Source organism: Spermophilus citellus (genome assembly GCF_964194105.1).
Source record: "Spermophilus citellus genome assembly, chromosome: 1".
Lineage (NCBI taxonomy): Eukaryota > Metazoa > Chordata > Mammalia > Rodentia > Sciuridae > Spermophilus > Spermophilus citellus.
In genome coordinates this window covers 189,515,299-189,536,910 of record NC_138182.1, presented here as the reverse complement: position 1 = coordinate 189,536,910, position 21,612 = coordinate 189,515,299, and the positions used below count along the sequence as shown (strand labels likewise).

At 36.4% G+C, this 21,612-nt stretch overlaps 1 protein-coding gene across 1 annotated transcript; it reads left to right on the top strand.

The window, feature by feature from the left end:
- The first annotated feature begins 1,079 nt into the window (after positions 1-1,079).
- On the top strand, positions 1,080-15,331 carry LOC308650696 (protocadherin beta-15-like). The gene is made up of 3 exons (XM_081296928.1): positions 1,080-3,469; positions 14,772-14,828; positions 15,206-15,331. Exons 1-2 carry the CDS (start codon positions 1,096-1,098, stop codon positions 14,786-14,788), a joined length of 2,391 nt encoding a protein of 796 aa, XP_081153054.1. The 5' UTR covers positions 1,080-1,095; the 3' UTR covers positions 14,789-14,828; positions 15,206-15,331.
- Positions 15,332-21,612: the final 6,281 nt, after the last annotated feature.

Below are 21,612 nucleotides of genomic sequence, written 5' to 3'. Positions count from 1 at the left end.
TCTTGGGTTAGAAAGAGCCAAGGTATTTTATCATTCAATGAAAAGACATTTCATATCATTGTGAATTATTTCAAATTATTTTAAATGCTTGATGTATCAAAAATAGATACTTGGGAATATTCTGTCTTATTTAATAGAGCTTATCTAACAACTGGGATCCCAGAAAAAGAAGAGATGTCTATAGTAGAGGAAGAATCCATCTATCAGAATTTTAAAATTAATTGTGATTTATCCACTGGTCCATTTGACAAATATTTATGGAGCATCTACTATGAGCCAAGGATTATTTGGGGGTGCAGAATTAACAAAACAAAGTTCTAGTATTTATGGATGACATAGGAAAGAAATAAATATGTACATCCATGCTATGACAAATGATAAATGTTAGTAAGGAAAAAAAACAGGGCAAGAGATGTAAAAGTACCTTCATATGCATTTTCCTATGACTGAAAAATTTACTGGCCAGTATTATGGTTTTTACTGGCTGAGCTATATCAAGCATTTGAAATTAAATCGAGGGCAAAGCATATTGCTGATACTTTTTTAAAAATCACATGGCTATGTGTCCTTAATTTTACAAGATGAATGATCATTATGCCTTCTTTCACTTCTCAGTTTTCCTCAGAGCACTCCTATCCAGAATATTGGTTTAGAAGGTCAGGGGCATGTCTGGATTGTTTACTAATGTATTTTCAGAACCAGGGACACAGATATCAATTATACTTCTTTGAATGAAGAAATAAAAAATTATAATTGCATGATTTAGTTATTACATATTCTCCCCAATTTCCAAACTTCTAAAAGTTAGACAGACATTGTAGCAATTCATTTCCAAGCAAAAGTAACGCATGGTGGCGCTGCAGGCTAATGCTTTAAAAGAAAGAAACGCCAATAAATGCTAGGAACTCTACTTCAGATCCCCAGTTAAAAAAGAAAAGCCTGTAAGCAGAGCCGGACCAGTAAGTCTCCAGAGAATGCTGCTTACCTACCTTTCCAGACAGGTTATCAACTAAAAGATCGACCAGTGTCTCAGTTCCATTGCTCCATAAGGTACTGCTGACCCCTGTTCTTGTAAAGGTGTGTGCAGAAGTAAAGATGGAGTCCGGAAGGGTGCGCAAACAAAGGCAAGTTCTGATTCTCTTTCTTTTATCCGGAGTGGCTCAGGCAGGCTGGGGACTCCGACGCTATTTTGTGATGGAGGAAACTGAGAGCGGCTCTTTTGTGGCTGACCTGGCCAAGGATCTAGAACTAGGAATGGGGGAGCTAGCTGCACGGGGAGCCCGGGTGGCCTCTGAGGATAATGAACCACGTTTGCAGCTGGATCTGCAGACCGGGAAGTTGATATTAAATGAAAAATTAGACCGGGAACAGCTTTGCGGCCCCACCGAGCCCTGTGTAATGCATTTCCAAGTGTTACTGAATAAACCTCTGGAGGTATTTCGAGCTGAGCTCCTGGTGGGAGACATAAATGATCATTCTCCTGAGTTTTCTGAAAGAGAAATGATCCTAAAAATCCTAGAGAATAGCCCCCCTGGTACTGTTTTTCCTCTGAAGAAAGCTCAGGACTTGGACGTGGGCAACAACAACGTTCAAAACTATAATATTGGTTCCAACTCTCATTTCCATATTTCCACAATCAAACGGGGAGATGGCCGGAAATACCCGGAGCTGGTGCTGGACAAAGAGCTAGATCACGAGGAGCAGTCTGAGTTCAGATTAACCCTGACAGCGCTGGATGGCGGCTCTCCACCACGATCTGGCACCACTCAGATTCGTGTCCTGGTCTTGGATGTCAATGACAATGCCCCTCAGTTTGAGCAGATACTCTATGAGGTGCAGGTCCCAGAGAACAGCCCTATAGGTTCCCTAGTTGTCAAGGTCTCTGCTAGGGATATAGATGCTGGAGCAAATGGACAGATAACATACTCGCTTTTTTATAGTTCTCAAGAGATAGGAAAAACTTTTGAGCTAAATAGCCTTTCAGGAGAAATTCGACTAATTAAAATGCTAGATTTTGAAACCATATCTTCATACGAACTAGATATAGAGGCATCTGATGGGGGAGGACTTTCTGGGAAATGCTCTGTTTCTATCAAAGTGTTGGATGTTAATGATAACTCCCCAGAACTAACTATCTCATCATTTACCAGCCCTATTCCTGAAAATTCCCCTGAGACAGAAGTGGCTCTGTTTAGGACTCGGGACCGAGACTCTGGGGAAAATGGAAGGACGGTTTGCTCCATCCAAGATGATGTTCCATTCACGCTGAAACCTTCAGTTGAGAACTTCTACAGGCTGGTAACAGAAGGAGCTCTAGATAGAGAGACAAGAGCCCAGTATAATATCACTATTACTGTCACTGACTTGGGGACACCAAGGCTGAAAACCGAGCACAGCATAATAATCCTTGTCTCGGACGTTAACGACAATACCCCTGCTTTCACGCAAACGTCATACACGCTGTTGGTGCGTGAGAACAACCAACCCGCCCTGCACATAGGCAGTGTCAGCGCCACAGACAGAGACTCAGGCACCAACGCCCAGATCACCTACTCGCTGCTGCCAAACCAGGACCCGCACCTGCCCCTCGCCTCGCTGGTCTCCATCAACGCAGACAATGGGCAGCTGTTCGCATTGAGGGCGCTGGACTTCGAGGCCCTGCAGTCATTCGAGTTCCACGTGGGCGCCACAGACCAAGGTTCGCCCGCGCTCAGCAGCCAGGCGCTGGTGCGAGTGGTGGTGCTGGACGACAATGACAACTCGCCCTTCGTGCTGTACCCAATGCAGAACGCCACTGCACCCTGCACAGAGCTGGTGCCCAGGGCAGCAGAGCAGGGCTACCTGGTCACCAAGGTGGTGGCGGTGGATGGAGACTCGGGCCAGAACGCCTGGCTGTCATACCAGCTGCTCAAGGCCACCGAGCCAGGGCTGTTTGGCTTGTGGGCGCACAATGGCGAGGTGCGCACCGCCAGGCTGCTGAGCGAGCGCGACGCGGCCAGGCACAGGCTGGTGGTGCTGGTCAAGGACAATGGCGAGCCTCCGCTGTCTGCCAGCGTCACGCTGCACGTGCTGCTGGTGGATGGCTTCTCCCAGCCCTACCTGCCGCTTCCGGAAGTAGAGCCCGAGCGCGCGCAGGGGGACTCGCTCACTGTCTACTTGGTCATCGCCTTGGCCTCTGTGTCATCGCTCTTCCTCTTCTCTGTGCTGGTGTTCGTGGCGGAGAGGCTGTGCAGGAGGCGCAGGGCGGCGCCGCTGGGTGTGTATTCGGTGCCTGAGGGCCACTTTCCTGGCCACCTGGTGGATGTCAGCGGCACAGGGACCCTGTCTCAGAGCTACCAGTATGAGGTGTGCCTGAAAGGAGACTCTGAGAGTAATGAGTTCAGATTCTTGAAGCCTATATTCCCTAATATTCTGACACAAGACTCTGGAAGAAAATTAGAGGATATTCCAACCCTCCAGAATAATTTAGGTATTTGAAATTTATCTGCTGGTTATATTAATTTTGCCTCTTTTGCTTTTCATTTTCCTTTTTAACTTCATAGTGATGTTTAATTCTACTATTTTTCTTTTTTTCTAGTAGTCTTTAGAATTGTTATTTTTAATTTTGTTGCCCTGTTTGCTGTATAATTATTTTCGAATTTTTCTTTTGTGAGTAAATAGTTTATATCAGGAAACTTTGTATTTCTGATTAAATTTTTATTACTTATTCCCAAAGGATAATATATGAATGTGAACCAGTTCTAATAATTCTAACTCAAAATTTAAAGGTACATTTTCCACTATATGATACTACATGAAAATGTATAATTCCTCTTTTATAATACTTTATTTTAAAATCTGGAAGTCTTTTGGGTTTTATTATTTACACAGCTATAACTTTTCAATTACCTTATTTCTATTTGGAATGTAATTGGTTTATGTTCATTAATATCCATTTTCTTCCCAAGCTTCCTGTTTTTATTTTTATTGTCAAATAGGCAGCCATATGGGTAATTTCAAATTACTTATTTCAATTTTATGCTTGCAATCATTAGACTTTCACTGTAAAATACATGTCAGTTCATAAAACACAGCTGTATCACCCATTCTTTCTCATATAGATTAATGCAGAAAAGACTTATAGGCTCAACTCTAACTGGAGTTATGATCCTGATAAAATTACTTAACAGGTGTTTTTATAGAGAGATTGGCTATGTTTAAGGTGTTCTTTAAAGCAAACAGACCATAGGATCAAGTGATGCATATTTTTGCAATTGTTCCCTACCTGGGCAGTATTAGGGCTCAGATATGAGGAGTCCCCTAAAAGCACATGTGTGAGAAATTGGAACAAGGTTCAGAGGTGGAATGATTAGTTTATGACAGTTGTAGCCTAAACAATGGATTAAATTACTGATTTAAATTAGGTGGGTAGTAACTATATGCAGGGTGTAGCTGGAGAAGGTAGGTGCATGCCTTTGGGGTATATAAGAAGTCAGCCATTTATGAACTGAGATCTCTGAAACTGTGTACCAAATAAACTTTCCTTCTTCTGTACTGTTCTTGTCAGTTGTTTGATCACAGTGATGAAAAAGCTGACTAAACAGAAATTGGTACACAGAAGTGGGGTTGTTGCTCAGAATAACCTGACCATGTGGTTCAGAAGTCTCTGGATATGGTTTGTGGTGGGAGGGATTTTGAAAAGGCTAGAGATGCAAGCTGGAGAACCTTTAGAATGTTTTAAGAAAAACTTAATGGATGATTCTGCTGTTAGCTCAGAAAACCAGAATGCTGATAGGACTTCTGGGCAGGAAATACTAGACTTATGAGGTTTCAATGGAGGAGAACTGGACTAACAATTGGAATAGAAGCCATTCATATTACATTCTGACAAAGAAATTGTCTATATTTTGTCCATGTCTTGAGGCTTTCTGTGAGGCTGAATTTAAAGGTGACATACTAGTTAATCTGGTGAAGGAAATTTCAAGGCAGCACAACATTTAGGAGGTTGCATGGATATTGTTGGTGGCATTTAGACAAACTTACTGTGATAATCAGGAGTAGAAAGTAGAGCAGAAAGATTTTAAAAACTTGTTTGGTCAAAAAAAGTTTGGCTATAAAAGTATAAGTAAAAGTGAGGCTAAGAAAGTTGTGGTTGTTAAATACATTAGCAATACTAAAGAGATGCTAAGTACTTTACAAAGAGACCATAGGAAAGAAGATTTAGGGTGTCTCTAGAATTGGCAAAACCACACCCATCTCCAGCTCAGGGTGTAAAAGTAAAAATTCCTTTGAGAAAAGACCATTGGGAACCCTGTCTGCATTGGCGGGGGGGGGGGGGCTAGGAAGTTGTTTCACTATGCTTGGCCACCCATCCACCCATGCACTCAGAGGGTGCTGCATCCATGATCCTAGGAGATTTGGCTGCTGCTCAAGATGGTGGCAGCATCAACCATGTAATGCTGGTTCTGCAGGATTGCAGGATAATGGAGTAAGTGGTTTATAGAGGATACCACTGAGATTTCAAAAGAATAACTGGGTGTTTGGGCAAAGTGTAGCGGGGTCAGAGTCCCTGTGGCTGCTTCTAAAAGAGTAGTGAATGAAGATGTGAGAAGGAAATCAAAACTACAGTGGAGATCCCTGAGATTAAGAGACACCAGTAACATGAAACATCTGCTAAAGAAAGCTGCAGGAATTGAGCAGAGCCAAGCCAAGAAAGAGCCTGTGGGGGCTGTAACCAACAAGGCCAAAAGGGCAGAGCTGCACAAAGCCCTTGGAGAAAATGTCATAATGCCATATGTCCCAGATGCTGGACATGGAACTTCAGAATTTATTTGCCCAGCTGGATTTCAGTCTTGCCTTGGACCCATCCTTTCTTTCTATACCCTTGTGGACTAGAAATATTTACTCTGTGCATTATATATTGGATATATGTAACTTGCTTTTGATTTTTACAGGTGTTCATGTTAAGAGTTTTCCTTGAGTCTCAGAGGAGACTTGGACTTGGAATTTGGGGTAATGTTGGAACTGTTAAGACTATGGGGACCTTAAAAATGGACTAAATATATTTTTAATTGTGAGATGGGCATGAGCTTTTAAGGATTAGGGATGAAATGTAATGATTTAGATTTGGTGTGTCCCCCAAAAGCTCACATGTGAGACAAAGCAAGAAGGTTCAGAGGTGAAATGGTTAGGTTATGAGAGTTATAACCTAATCAGTCAATTAATCCACGAATGTGGATTGATTGGGTGATAGCTATAGGCAGGTAGGTTGGGACTGGAGGAGACAGGTCACTGGGGGCATGCCTTTGGGGTTTATATTTTGTCCCTGGTGAGCAGAGCTTTCTCTGCTTTCTTGTTGTCATGTCCTGATCTGCTTTCCTCCACCATGAGCATGCCATGATGTTCTAACTCACCTTTGACCCAGAATTATGAAGATGGCCAGTTATAGACTGAAATCTCTAAATCCACGAGCCCCATATTAACTTCTCTAAGTTGTTCTTGTCAGGTCTTTTGGTTACTGTGATTAAAAACATTTTTTTTACTAGAACAGGCAAGAAAATTCCCAAAGAGTCCAGATTCTGGGCACTGAGGAGTTTCTAATGGTACAACATCTCAGTATCTACTTGCCTTTGGATGATTATATTTTTCTGGTTGATGAAGAATTCAGAAAAAAATACATTGTATAATGAAAATGTGTTAACCAAACAATATTTAATAAAGGATATGTTGATGAAGCAGTTTAATTATTTCAAGAAAACATTTGGAGAAATGATGGTATCCCCCAAACTTGTCTACATCCTAATTCCTTTTTCCTATGAATATTTCTTTTTTTTTATAAAAAGCTTTTTATTTTAATCAATTTGTCATTCTGTCTCTGATTATATTATTTTAATCTGAGGAGGTTAAAAGCAAATAGTTTTTAATCTTCTGCAATCATGGGTAGAAGGAGCTTCCCTCACAGAAGAAAGCAGATATTATTTTTGCTTAATTAATGTGCTTTAAAAATATGTTGAAGCATATGAGCATTTTACAAAAATAATTTAATAATTACTGTAACTTAATATTTGGCATCAGTTAAATCTTCTCAATATACATTTCTTATTTGATAGAATTTTTGTAGTGAACTGATTTTTATAACCACTGTTAGTTTAATTGGGCTAACTTTAAAGTGAAATCAATGAAGAATATTTTATTAATTTTATTTTTTATGTGCATTCATTATTTGCTTCCGGAAGAATTTAGAAATGCCAATTACATAAGTGTCTAGCACTTCAGTCTATAATTTGTGATGGATAAGAAAAAAACAGGACTTTTGGATATGTACACAAGTTACATGAAAGAAACCCTGGCACAGTTCCTGAACTTCAGGAGAACCAAAGTACTGCCATTGGATGCCACACGGGAACCAGGCATGTGGCTGGCATTGGGGGATGGGTCTGTACCAGCACAGTGGGTCTGTGTTGAGTTCATTTCCTGGCTCTCAGGGTTCTCAGCGTTTGCCCTGTGGTTTGTTTTCAGATTCTGCATAGCACAGACACCTGGGCTCCAGATTCAGGACAGAAAGCCTACAAAAAGATTGAAAAAATGGCGGGCTCCATACGCAAAGGGTCCTATGAATATTTCTAATTCCTGGTACCTGAGAATATTTTGTGTTACATTGTCAAGTAGAATTAATGTGCAGACAGTATTAAAGTAGATGATCAACTAAACTTAAAATAGAAAGAATACCATAAATAATCTAGGTTTATCTGATTCAACCAATTGTTAGGCATGAAAAACAGAGCTGAATCGTCTATGAGATAAAGAAATTCCACCGAAGCAAAGGAGATTCATCTTCTGCCTCAGTTTTCCAAATATAATTCCTAACTAACTGCCATACAGACTTTAGACTTGTCTAGCCAAACACATAGTTTGCTCAAATTATTTCTCTGGTCAAATCTTGATTGGTACAGACTTTAGTACTTGGAATGGGGTGTTGCTATAATAAATAACTAAAAGTATGAAAATGACTTTTGAACTGGGCAATGATAGAAAAAGCCTAGATTGCTTTGAGTGGATTATTAGTAGAAATGTTGTGTTAATAACTCTACTAATGAGGATTCAGATGGAATTGAGAATATGGTGGTAAACACATATTGCCTCATATAATATACAATTCATTTTAGGCAGATTTCAGGAATATGTATGGATGTTAAAACTACTGTTAGTAAGAGCTCAAAAATGAGGAAAATGTTACTGTAGACTAGAGGAAAGTGAATATCCTGGCAGGAAACTTAACTGACTTGTGACCTGCAGTTACATGGAAAGAAGAACTCATAAACAATGAACGTGGACAGTTAGCTGAGATTTCCAGACAAAGTACTGACAGTGCAGCCTGATTTCTTTTTGCTTATTATAGTAAAATATAAGGAAAATTATGAGAGAAATTAAGATAGTCAGGAATATAGATGGAACCATTTAGGAAAGAACTATGGAAAGAGTCTTTTACCTAATAAAGTTAATCCCTGTTACATATACAGAAGATACACAAGGCTTTTGTGAATGTTATACTAGCAGAGACCTTGCCAGCTTCGATTGACAGGGATTAGTATTCTCTATCTATTTTGAGAGAGACTTGTATGTTTTTCCCCAAACACAGCAAAATAACATTGAGGAGAGCTCATTTTACTGTTGTAAAGTCATAGTTAAAATAATTCACATTCAGAAATCAAATCTGGGGAAAACTCTACAGCCTTTTTGCACTAGGAAACATAACAAAAAATAATTAGACTATTGTTTTCATTTTGTATCAGCAGCCTGGAGTTTACTGGAGAAGTTTTACCACAGGCTATGGGCACCCTCTGTGTAATGTGCTCTCAAACATGAATGAGCAGTTCAAGAACTAGGGATATTGATTGACTGGTTGGTTGGTTGATTTTGATTGATAGTGGTGCTGGGATATTGAATCCAGGACATCAAACATTGCAGGCAATTGCTCTACCGCTGAGATATTTTCCCAACCCCAAAACTATTGTTATTTAAATGATTGTAAATGCTCAAATAGATAGCTCAGGAAATACTTCAACATTGTTTGGACATTATATTTGACATGAACCAAATACCAGATGCTCAGAAAACTGAGACAGAGAATTGGAAATTCAAGGCCAGCCTGGGCAATTTAGTGAAATTCCATCTCAAATTTTCAAAAAATGAAAAAAGGGCTGGGGTTGCAGCTCAGTGGTAGAGCACCTTTAGATTAAGCTCCCAGTTAAAAAAAAAAAAAGTTTTGACATGAAATAAAAAAGAATGGGTCTGGGGTTGTAGCTCAGTGGTAGAGCACTCATCTTGCATGTGTGAGGCCGTGGGCTCAATCCTCAGCACCACATAAATAAAACAAAGGTATTGTGTCCAACTACAACTAAAAAATAAATATTAAAAAAACATGAAATCCTTGGACCAAGTTCTGTCTCTTTCTGATTATAAAGTTTTTTATCTGACAGTAGTTAAAAGTCTGACCTATCACAGGATATCAGAAATCCCTAATTTTGGCAGACCCAAATAAGGGAGTTAAAAGATGTTCCTGAGAATAACTTCTTAAAAGGAAATTTTTACTTAACTAGTCTGTTCCCAAATATTTCTCCCCAATTTGTCTCTACCACTTTCAAATTCCAGAGTCATGTTTGAAAACAATATGTTCTTCTGCACATCTTTTTCTGCTTTAAACACAACTTTTAGAATTTTATCTTTCATATTTACAGAAAATTTACTAACCAGAAATATCTCTTCCAAACTTAATACCTCTGTATTAAAGTCTAACTTTTCTTGTTTGCAATCAATAGAAACCCAGTTCAAACTAGCTCAAGGGGGTGGTAAACAAAATTTATTGAGAGGACATTTGAATATATAATGCAATTTGAGATATGCATGACAACCAAAACTGATTTAAAACAATCAGAAACAGAACTTGAAAAACTGTATTATCTTTCCTGTTCTTTTCTCTTTTATTCTATCTGCTGGTTTCATTCTCTTTTACTGAAGGCCACCTTCTTCCACATGGGAAAAATGCCCTCCTATAATTCAAAGTTATTTTTATTACTATAAACTGTCTCATGCCTTTTCTAGCCCCAAGTTCAAAAATCTTGATGAACTTGCATCAACTCTAAATTTGGAGAAGGAAATTGGAGGCACATTTGTGTGTGTTTGTGTGTGTTTGTGTGTGTGTGTGTATGTTTATTAATATGACTGCTCTCATTTATTTCACATGCTTGTAATTGGGGTAGGAGATAGATGCCCTCCACAGAATAAAGAGAGGCAAATAAATATCTGTGGATGTCAGTATTCACCAACACCAGTCATTTGAAGGTAAGAGAATCAGTTTTCTTTTGTAATTCTTGTATTATTTTGTGTGTCCACAAAATTGAAAGAACTTCTTTTTCACAATTAGAACAACAAATTAGCCCAAATACTTTGAACTGACAGGAATTTGTCTGTGAATTGGTATTCAATGACAATGATAATTCCATATTGATGCTGAATTTCTGTAAACTGCCTGCAGAGGCAAAGCAGACTACCTGGAGTGGTGGTCATTGATGGGGCTTCCTTATAGAATGGGATTAGTAAGGCCTGTAACATCTGTATCTCCTTCAAATCTCCCCTGGAACATTCATTTTTCCTTATACACTTGGCTTTCACATGCTTTTAGTGCATTTGTTTCCTCACGCACCTAGATGTTTCCCTTTAGTAATTTTTCAAAGGAAGAGGTACAATAGAAAAAAACCTAAACAAAGTGGATTTGTTGTTTCTGTTTCTGCCTGCAGTGATCACTTTTGACAGATACTATATACATGATAAATGTGTTATGATAAAATGGTGTTAAAAATGTCTGGTGAGTTCTAGCACTTTCATAATTTGGTCACATACCTAGTCTCCATTATATTTGAAAGCTTTCAGAATTTGGTCACATACCTAGTCTCCCTTATGGGCTGAAAACAGCAAATACCATCTCCTCTAGGTGATTATAACCAATTTTAAGATAATATTAATTTGAGTACCAAATCAGAGAAAGAAGTTTACTACTAGTACTTTTAGGTTTGGTCTTTTTCATAATTTTTCCTAACAACATATTTGGATGAATCCTACACTTCTCATACACTGAAATCTTTTAAAATAAATCCGACCAGGCACAGTAGTGCATGCCTATAGTAGTAGTGGCTCAGGAGGCAGGGGTAGGAGGATTACAAGTTCAAAGCCAGCCTCAGCAACTTAGGTAGCCCTAAGCAACTTTGCAAGATTCTGTCTCAAAATAAAAAATCTAAAATAATGGGCTAAGTATGTTGTTTAGTGGTTAGGCACCCCAATACCAAAATATTGAAACAAACAAACAAACAAACAAATAAAATAGGCCCATAGATTCAAACATGTTTGTACTACTCCTTTCCTATCTTACTTCACAAAAACTTTAGCTGGAAAGTGTAGAATTCAAATCCATCTCTAAATCATTATTACTTTTGTGTTTCTTACATTGATCTGGAATATCTTGAAAAGAGCATGATTCCAGTCACCAGAAGAATTTAAAAAATTAAACTTTATCATAATACATGAATGGTAATGCATTTAACAATGTTAGAACTCCACAGCTGCACTCAGAGCACTTGTTTATTGTGTGTGTTTGAGTGTGTGCCTGTATGTGTGTAAATGGTGGGGATGAGGGAGACCAAAGGTGGCTTAGTAGGAAGTAAAGGTGCACTGCATGCAGAGATACAGTTGTTTAATTGTTTAGTTTTTTTCTTCTTTTTCTAGCTTCTCTGGAATCTTAGATTGTAGATTAAAAGCCCCCTACTTTTCTGATATAAAAATTGTTTTTCCATAACTTTTCCACATAAAGAGATTTGTTTCTGTTAATCCCTGAATGAATGTTGGCATTGGCAACAAAGTGGAGATGAGGTCACCTTTGCAAACTAAAGGAACTTTCCTTTGTGAATTTAATAATCCCAACATTATTGTATCTACAATTTTGGTGGCCCTTTGGCCTTAAAGGAGCAACCCAGAAGAGAAATTATAGAGCATAAATGGCCCCTTTTCCTCAATGAGATCAGGAAAAAGTAAAGTTGACAATAAGATCAACCAGGGCTGGGATTAAGGTGACATCAGTAAACCAATATACGTAAGTGCAGTGTGGTTTCTCTCTTTATTTTAAATTTCACTTTTTTGTTCCTTATGGAATTTTGCATTAATTTAGGTTTTTAAAGACTATTACATTAAGTGATATCTATCTTTACTATTAAGTTTTTGAGTGATCCCTTAAAATTTGTATCTGAAACACTTGTCTTAAACTTGTTCCAGTAATTAGTTGATTTCAAGATGCAAGTTCTATGAGATATCTCTGAGGTACTGATGGAAGTCACAGGTGGAATTTAAGCAGGAAAATTTGAAGCATGTTCCTTGATATTCTGAATATGGGATAGCAGGAGCAATGGTGAAGAATGTAAGGGTATAGAACAGAGTTGATGATCTGAAGTCTTGCAATCTAGGACTAGAACTACATGTGTATGGCCATGATTTACTAAATGAATTGTTCACATCTTTTTCTTCTGCATAGCATGCAGCAGTATGAAAAATTTTAGCTATCAGATAAATTCAGTGCACAAATGCATTGAGATTTTTTGCATCTATTTCATCCATTGATTTTGTATACCTATTTTATAAAGAATCTGTCTATATTTTTTTTCTTTTAATGCCCTGGTCAAGCTTTAGTTTCAGGGATCTACGAGTCTCATAAAGTGAGATGGCAATTGTTACTCTTCCTCTATTATATGAAAGATTTTTGTGTCCAGAATTTATTAATTTTCATTATGGATTGGATATAATTTACTATTGAAGCCATCCATGAATGAACTTTATAGTGTGTGGGAAGATCTTGAATATCAAATTCAATTTTTTACATATTCTACAATTCCAATTTTCTGTTTTCTTATCTGTCAGTAACATGTTTTGCAAAATATTTCCATTCTATGATGTTGAATTTATTGGCAAGGAGTTACTTATACTTCATCCTGTCTATGCATTTAGGGTCTATAGTAATGCCCCTCTTTCATTCAAGATGTTGGTGATATGTTTTTCTTCTTTTGTCTTTATCACTACAGTGATAAAGTGAGAGTACTAATTTATTTTTTGAAAACAAACCCTTAACTTTGTTCTTTGCCTGTTGACTTCAGATTTCCATTTCATTGATTTCTACTATTATATTTTACTTTCTTTTATCTTATTTGGGTGTAGTTTTTTCTTCTTTTTCTAGCTTCTCTGGAAGCTTAGACTGTTGAATATAAGCCCCCTACTTTTCGAAAATAAATTAAAATATATAAAAATATAAATGAAAAGTGTTAATTTCTCTATATACATTACTTAAGCTGTGCTTCATGAATTTTCCTATGTTGTGCTTTCATTACTGTTCAGTTTATCTATAGATTGGTTTTCTTCATTGACCCAGAGGTCAAGTACAAGTACATTACTTAATTGCCAAATATGCAAGGATATTATTTTGACACCCAAAATAACTGTTTGTGTCTGAAAAAAAAAACTATATGATTGAAATCCTCTGAAGTTTATTGCATTTTTTTTAATGGATGAGTTTTCTTGGTGTGATTCCCAAGTATAGAAATGTGTGTTCTGTAACTATTGGGCATGGTGTTTTACAAGTATCAATTAAATTAAGTTGATTGATATTGTTATACAAATCTTCTTTATTCTTTTTACTACATGTTCTATAATTACTAGGAAAAAATGTTAAATTTATCAACTGTTTTAAAATTTGTCTATCCTTTCATGTCTACCATATTTTCAACCTCATATATTTTGAAATTCTGATATGAGATGCACCTAGGAGTAGGATTAATTTACTTTATGGGTTAATGAAACTCATAATTATGAAATGTTACTTTTAATCTCTAGTTACTCTGTGTCTGATATTAATAGTCATTCCATATTTGTTATGCTTGGGATTTCCAGGGTATATGTTCCTTCATTATTGACTTTCAGCCTGTCTTTATACTTAAAGTACCTCTTTTGGTAAATGGAATAGGGTTGAATTTTGCTTTCTTATCCAGTGTTGTTATTTTTATTTCAAAGTGAAAAAGTCAGCCAGGCACAGTGGCACATGCCTGTAATCTGAGCAACTCTAGAGGTTGAGGCAGGAGGATCATGAGTTCAAAGCCAGCCTCAGCAATTGAGACACTGTCTCTAAATAAAATACAAAAAATGGCTGGGGACATTGTTCAGTGAATAAGTGCCTCTGGATTCAATTCTTGGTACCAAAAAAATATTGAAAAGTTGTTTTGATTTACATATAATTATTTGTTGTATCTACTTCATTTTTTATTCATACTCTGTTTTGATTCATTTGTTCCTAATTTCCTGTTTTCTTTTGGCTTTATTATGTGTGTTTTGGTATTTCATCTTATATCCTTAATTGACTTGTTAGTTATAACATTATCAGGGGGCTGGGGATGTGGCTCAAGCGGTAGCGTGCTCGCCTGGCGTGCGTGCGGCCTGGGTTCGATCCTCAGCACCACATACCAACAAAGATGTTGTGTCCGCCGAGAACTAAAAATAAATATTAAAAAAAAAATTCTCTTCTCTCTCTCTCTCCTCTCTCACTCTCTCTTTAAAAAAAAAAACATTATCAGGGGTGTTTCTTCTAAGGATAACAAGGCAGTCATTTCTTATCACACTTTACCTTAAATTAGTATTATGCTACTTCACTTAAAATCTGAAATGGTTCCAATTTTGTAATTCTCATCTTTATTTCTTTGGCACAGATCAGCACAAGATATAGAAGAGATATTTGAGAATTCATGTGGAGAAAACTGCTTTGTGTAAGCAAATTGGATAATATCTCAAAAAGATCTTAATATTTATAGTATAAAAATATTTCAAAATGGGGAGAAACATAATGAGATTAATCAGTGTTGAATAGCCTGCAGCCAAATTCCAAATCTAAATGTACACTAGAGAACTCATGCTGGAGAGGAATTACATAAAATCAGAAAATGTGAGAAAGAATTCACTGATTGTTAAAGTTATATATGGGATCACATGCTGGACACAAATCCTATCGATGTAAGAAATATAGGGTATCTTTCAAATGTCTCTTGTATCTTGGGTCTCATATAAAATTCACATTGGGGTAGAATACTCTGAGTCTGCAAAATGTAAGAAAGCCGATATTTTTTCTTCATTCATTTCTGTACAGGTAACAACTCATAGTGAAGATAAGCCTCATGAATATAAGAAATGTGAAGAATTCTTCCATTTTCTTTGATGCTGTGAAAACTCCCAATGAACCTAAAAATTGTGGGAAAATCTTCATTGACCTTTATCCTTTAGGGCACATGTGAGAACTCATATTGGATTTATATTCTATGAATATAAAACATGAGAAAGTTTTTATACTTCACTTTCCTAATGTACGCATTAGAACTACCATTGGAAAGAAGACATATGACTAAAACTAATGTGGGAAAGTCTTCAGCTATTCCTTGATATAAAAAAGAGCCCTATACATACAAGAAATATAGGGACATCTACAGTTTCACTTCTTTCTTTAATAAGTACATGAGTACTAAAACTGGAGAAAAATCCTCTGATTACAAAAAATGTGACAAATCCCTCATTTCTTCTTATATATACTGCACATCACCTTTTGAAGGGAACCACTGCAATTGCTAATTTTAGATGTCAGCTTGCCTGGATTAAGGGATGTGTAGAAAGAGAGTAATCATTACTTCTCAGTATGTCTGTGAAGGTTTTTCTGGAAAAGTTCGATATTTGAATCAGTGGACTGAGTAAGGAAGATCCACACTCACCCAATAAGAATAGGCACCAGCCTTTTTTTTGGGTGGGGGGAGTAACCAATAGAAGAAAAAGGCACAGGAAAGGACCTCTGTGTCTTCTGAAGTTGGGAATTCAGTATAATCTCCTATGCTGGAAGGTCAGAACTCCAGGTTCCTCAGCCTTTAGACTCCCAGACTTTCCCAAATACTACCTCATGTCATCAAGTCATTGGACTTGAACAAAGCTTTGCCACCAGCTTAGCTGATATTCCAGCTTGCAAATGGCCATTGTGGGACATCATGGCCTCCATAATTATGTGAGTTCATTCCTTTTCTCCCTCCATCTTTCTCTCTCATTTGTTTCTATATGTTTCTCTGGAGAAGCATGATTAATACATTCTTCAGTTGCTCCTCATTCCTCTTATAATGCATGATAATTATCATTAGAGAGAAATTCTATTAATATAAGGAGTATATGAAAATACCAACTTGTATCTTGTTCTTTCAAAGGTTTTTGAAAATTCACATTAGAGAGAAGCCATAGAAATGTAAGAAATGTCATACAGTATAATTACTAACACTTCAGTGTGCATGTGAGAACACATACTGAAGAGAAATTATACAGATATAAAATTGTAGGTAAGACTTCAAGTCTTTCTCATTGCTTAGTCAGCAAGTGAGAACTCATACTGGTAGATAGACTAGAGATCATGGAAAATCCTTTAGTTTTCACTCATATTTTCATAGGCATGTGAAAACACACAATGGAATGAGCCCCAATAAATAAAATCAATGTGGGAAAGCCTTCAAATGGCTTTCATATTTATGCATGAGGAAATTTATTCTGGAAGAGAAATATTTAAAATGAAAGTATAGAATTGTTTGCCATTCTTCAAGTGGACCCCTAGCTCATAGTTTATCATTTTTATTTGCTAATAAAATCCTCTACAGTAATGACCATTGCTCCCAGTACCCTTTCAGCTATATCACACAACATTTGACATATATTATGGTTCACTAATATAAATGATTAATTTCAATTATGAAGTTCAATTGGATGTATGGCTAAATTAAAACTTATTTTAATTTGCAAATATAAGTTTTTGAAATTACTTTTATTATTGTTTTTAATTAATTTCCATTATGCTCAATTCATGTGATCATATTATAATTGACTATGATACTTATTGGAGTTTTTCCTGGCCTACTATGGCAGAATTTGTGTTTCCCTACTTCCCTTCTTCCTTGATAAGAAGAAGTGAGAGGAGCTAAGCAACTTGGAATTTTTCAGGTTATTGGAATTTACTAAGGAGAGGTGTATCTTTAGCATTATCATAGCCAGTGTAGTATACAAGTTACTGTGTTGGTCAATTGGTGTTGATAGAAATTTTAAAATGTGTAGTTATCAAAAAGGGCAGTTTCAATCTGACAGTCAAGTATCCTTTTGTATTCTGCTACAAGTTGGACACAACATTTCACACTTAAAAGAGAGAACTTGTAATCATGAGAATGAATAATGGTACCTCTGGCTTGTGTTATATGAAGTTTAGAACTATATTTTCCAGAATCCTCTTTGTTTGGTCCAGGTTACAGCTCGACCAAAAAGGAACCTCAGATTTGGAATGCAGAAATGAAGAAGAAATATATCTGCAAGACATACTGAATAGTTGCAAGAGTTAAGACAATGAAGTCTCTACACAACTATCAATAAGCAAATTGAAAATCAAACCTGAGTATTATGCTATAAGACAAAGAGGAAATAATAACTCTTGTATTATATGCCCATGGCATTTTTTAAACAGATACAGCATTTTTTATATCTTTATTTTATTTATTCATTTTTATGTAGTGTGTGGGATTGAACCTAGTGCCTCACACATGCTAGGCAGGTGCTGTACCAACAAGCCACAACCTCAGCCTTACTCATGGCATTTATGGACTGACTTTAATCATACATTTGGTGCATTTTTGCTGATAAAATTCTTATAATGTGGCTACCAGAAAATCCTTAAACTGGCGCCTGTGGTTTTTTGATCCAACCCATTATTTTGAAAGCATTCTTGGTTTCTTGCAAAAATAAAAGATCACAAAAGTACTATATTTATTTTGCTGATCCAGTTATTCATTGGACTATCCTTACATAGTTCCCTGGTTTCTTTTCATTAAATAAATAAATGTTAGAGAACAAAAACCTGGTACCAGATGCTACACATCGGACTAGTTTTATGATTCTTTAGATAAGTTCTAAAGAAATTTGTTAAACAAATGTAGTCAATATATATTTTAAAGTTGTGTGTTTGTATTAATCTTTCACCATATTCTGATATATTATAATGTATATACTTAATAAAGAAACACCTCTTTCAAATTACAATTTAATTAACATTTTTCATTGAAAATGTTAATGAAAACTAACTTAATTATTCAACTAGTGGTTAAAAATATATTAAAATTAAGCCCATGAAAAAACTGCTTAGCATAACTATACATTCCTGATGGAGCAGCAAATATTTAAAATTATCATTCATGGGCTGGGGATGTGGCTCAAGCAGTAGCGCGCTCGCCTGGCATGCGTGCGGCCCGGGTTCGATCCTCAGCACCACATACCAACAAAGATGTTGTGTCCGCCGAGAACTAAAAAATAAATATTAAAAATTCTCTCTCTCTCTCTCTCTCTCTCTCTCTCTCCTCTCTCACTCTCTCTTTAAAAAAAATTATCATTCATTTTTGTGATATCTTTGGAATATACCTTGTAAATGATATAAAGTCAACAAGGAGACATAGAGGATATTGTTGATTATATAAAAATTAAAATTTTAGCCAGGTGCATTGGCACATGCCTGTAATCCCTGTGGCCCAGGAGGCTGAGGCAGGAGGATCTAGAGTTCACAGCCAGCCTCAGCAACAGTGAGAGGAGCTAAGCACCTCAGTGAGACCCTGTCTCTAAATAAACTACAAAATAAGGCTGGAGATGTGGCTCAGTGGTTGAGTGCCCTGAGTTCAATTCCCAGTACCCCAAAAATATTTTTTAATTTTTGAAAAATAATTTAAAATTTGTCTTTATGTATACTTTAATGCAATCTTAAATTTAACTTTATTTTAAAGTTCTTAGAATTTTAGTTCACTATTCATATTTATGTAACATTATCTGCTATTAGATCTTACTAGTTATCAGTGTTTAGGTAATGGAGGATAAAAGAAGTTAGCTGTACCAGACCATATTATAAGTGGAAAACATAAGTAATTTGTTGTCTAAAGTCGTGTTTAAGGATTTCATTAATCCATAACCAGTCCCACTCATAAGAACTTAGTACATTAGTTCTTGCTAGGCAAATCCTTTCATTATCTTACATAATATAAGAATGGATAATCTAGTCAGGCATGGTGGTACATGCCTGTAATCTCAGTGGCTTGGGAGACTGAGGAAGGAGGATTGCAAGTTCAAAGCGAGCCCCAGCAGTTTAACAAGACCCTCAGCTACTTGGAAAATCCTGTCTCTAAATAAAATATTAAAAAGGGCTGAGGATGTGTCTCAGTGAAGTGCCCTTGGGTTCAATACCCAGTACCAAAACAAAATGGATAATCTATAATATTATTAGAATATTTTCATTGTGTGTTTGTATTAATCTTTCACCATAAATACCAGTTGAATTCAAGTTTATAGCCCCAAAAGAGTGAATAAACGCATGTATTAAGACACACCTTTAAATTAACCCAATTTTCCTCTAAACTTAGAAGTTGTTTTTTCTGTGTGGATCCTTAAAATTGTCTTTATATTTTTGACTCTGTTTTCTGTCATCTAAATATTTTCTTATTAATTTTAACACACCATGATGTACTGTGGTAAACTAAGTTCCTATTATTGTATTTTTAAACATCAAAACATGTTTTAAGAATAGCAATATATTTTTTTAATTTTTTTCTTAGTTGTAGTTGGACACAATACCTTAATTTATTTATTTTTATGTGATGCTGATGATCGAACCAAGCAACTGGCATGTGCGAAGCTAGTGTTCCACCACTGAGCCACAACCCCAGCCCTAAGAATAACAATATATATTAACTACAATATTTTTTGCTATTTTTCCACATGATTTTATGAGTGAAGAAAACCAAAGTTTTGCATAGGTGGAAGATAGATGAAAATTGTGTGCTGACTGTATTCTTTTACATTTTGGATCCAAATATTTAAATAGGGCTGAAGGTATATAGGTCTAGCCCACCTGGTATTATATATTTAAGCAGTACAATTACCTGGAAAAGAAAGATGTCTTAATTTTCCTTCAAGATGTCATTTGGGATGATAACTAGTATTTAGATATAAAACTCTTAAGGGTTAAGACTTTTTTTGGCAGCCTATGGATCCCTTTATAGAATGTTTTAAAGTAAACATAAAATGTATATGATTACAAAATAAATTACTTCAAAATATAATTATCAAAACATTTCAGAACAAAATAATAATATGATGATAATAATATAATAATATGTGCTCCTTGGTAATACACTGAATAATGTAATATGGGAATAACGAGTTAATTTTTGTTTCAAATATAGTTGCTTATCTTGAATAAAAATAATTAATTCGGGGAAGACATTGACTAAAATCTTTATACATTGCTTAGCAAGTGATTTTTTGACAGAGACTATGGAAATATCATAGAGGCCTCACCAAAATAAAAGCAATCTGACTTCACTCTTTGGTGGTTGAATGACTACTGAGTGTAAAAATGCCCAATGGCTGATCAGTTGGGAATTTTCCCAAACGGCATTTAACCTGTAAAACTTTAGAAATTCTCTACTGTAAACTGAACAAGTCTTTGTGGCATCATAGAAAGGCTACAGAGGGAGAAAGAAGTGAGGTTTGGCAATAGAAGACTATCAGTAGGGGCTGGTGTTGTGGCTCAGTGGTAGAGCACTTGCCTAGAATGTGTGAGGCACTGAGTTTGATTCTGAATAGCACATATAAATAAAATAAAGGTATATTGATGATTAAAAAAATAAAACTATCAATAGTCCATAAATGTAGCAGAAATAAAATTGAACTTCGAGGTAGGTCAAAGGCTGTAGGTAGGTTCAGTAACATCTGCTACAGTTCATCTCCTACCACTCAATCACTTGTGCCACATATTAAATCCACACTATCATTGATGTTTCAAGGTAGCAAACAACCACAAAATTTGTTAAAGATTAAAATTAGATGGTTTTTGCTGGGAATGATGGTGTGTGCCTGTTATCCCAATGGTTCAGGGGGCTGAGGCAGGAGAACCATGAGTTCAAAGCCAGCCTCAGAAATTGCAAGGCACTAAGTAACTCTGTAAACCCTGTCTCTAAATATAGAAAATAGGGCTGGGGATGTGGCTCAGTAGTTGAGTGCTCCTCAGTTCAATTCCCAGTACCAAAATAAATAAAGGGTTTTCCAAGACCTAGTGCTACTGCTACTCCCAATCTACTATTGTCTCCCTAATCTACTATGTAATTTAGAGTCCCCTTATTCATGGCAAGCACTCCTATTGATCTAGATTTCTTGTTTGATAGTATGATGTCAACCTTCATTCATGAGAGTTCTGAGCTTCTGGCACCTTACTTTTATTAGATTATAGTTGCTGCAATTGCCTATGGACAGTTAGCAACATGCAGAAAAACACCAGGGGACAACCAATCTCCTGAGTTCCAGATATGTTCCTCCCAGCCTTCAGATAAAACAATGACCCAGTTCCTCAAGGAAAAAAAAAGTCTACTCAGATTGTCAGGTAGCAAAAAGATTGTCCACCTAAAATAAATACTTACTGAAGATAAGTCTCTGGCAAGCTAAGTAGCTACTATT

Bases quoted from the DNA above. Each gene is read 5' to 3' on its own strand.
- LOC308650696 (XM_081296928.1), top strand. From the start codon at position 1,096: ATGGAGTCCGGAAGGGTGCGCAAACAAAGGCAAGTTCTGATTCTCTTT.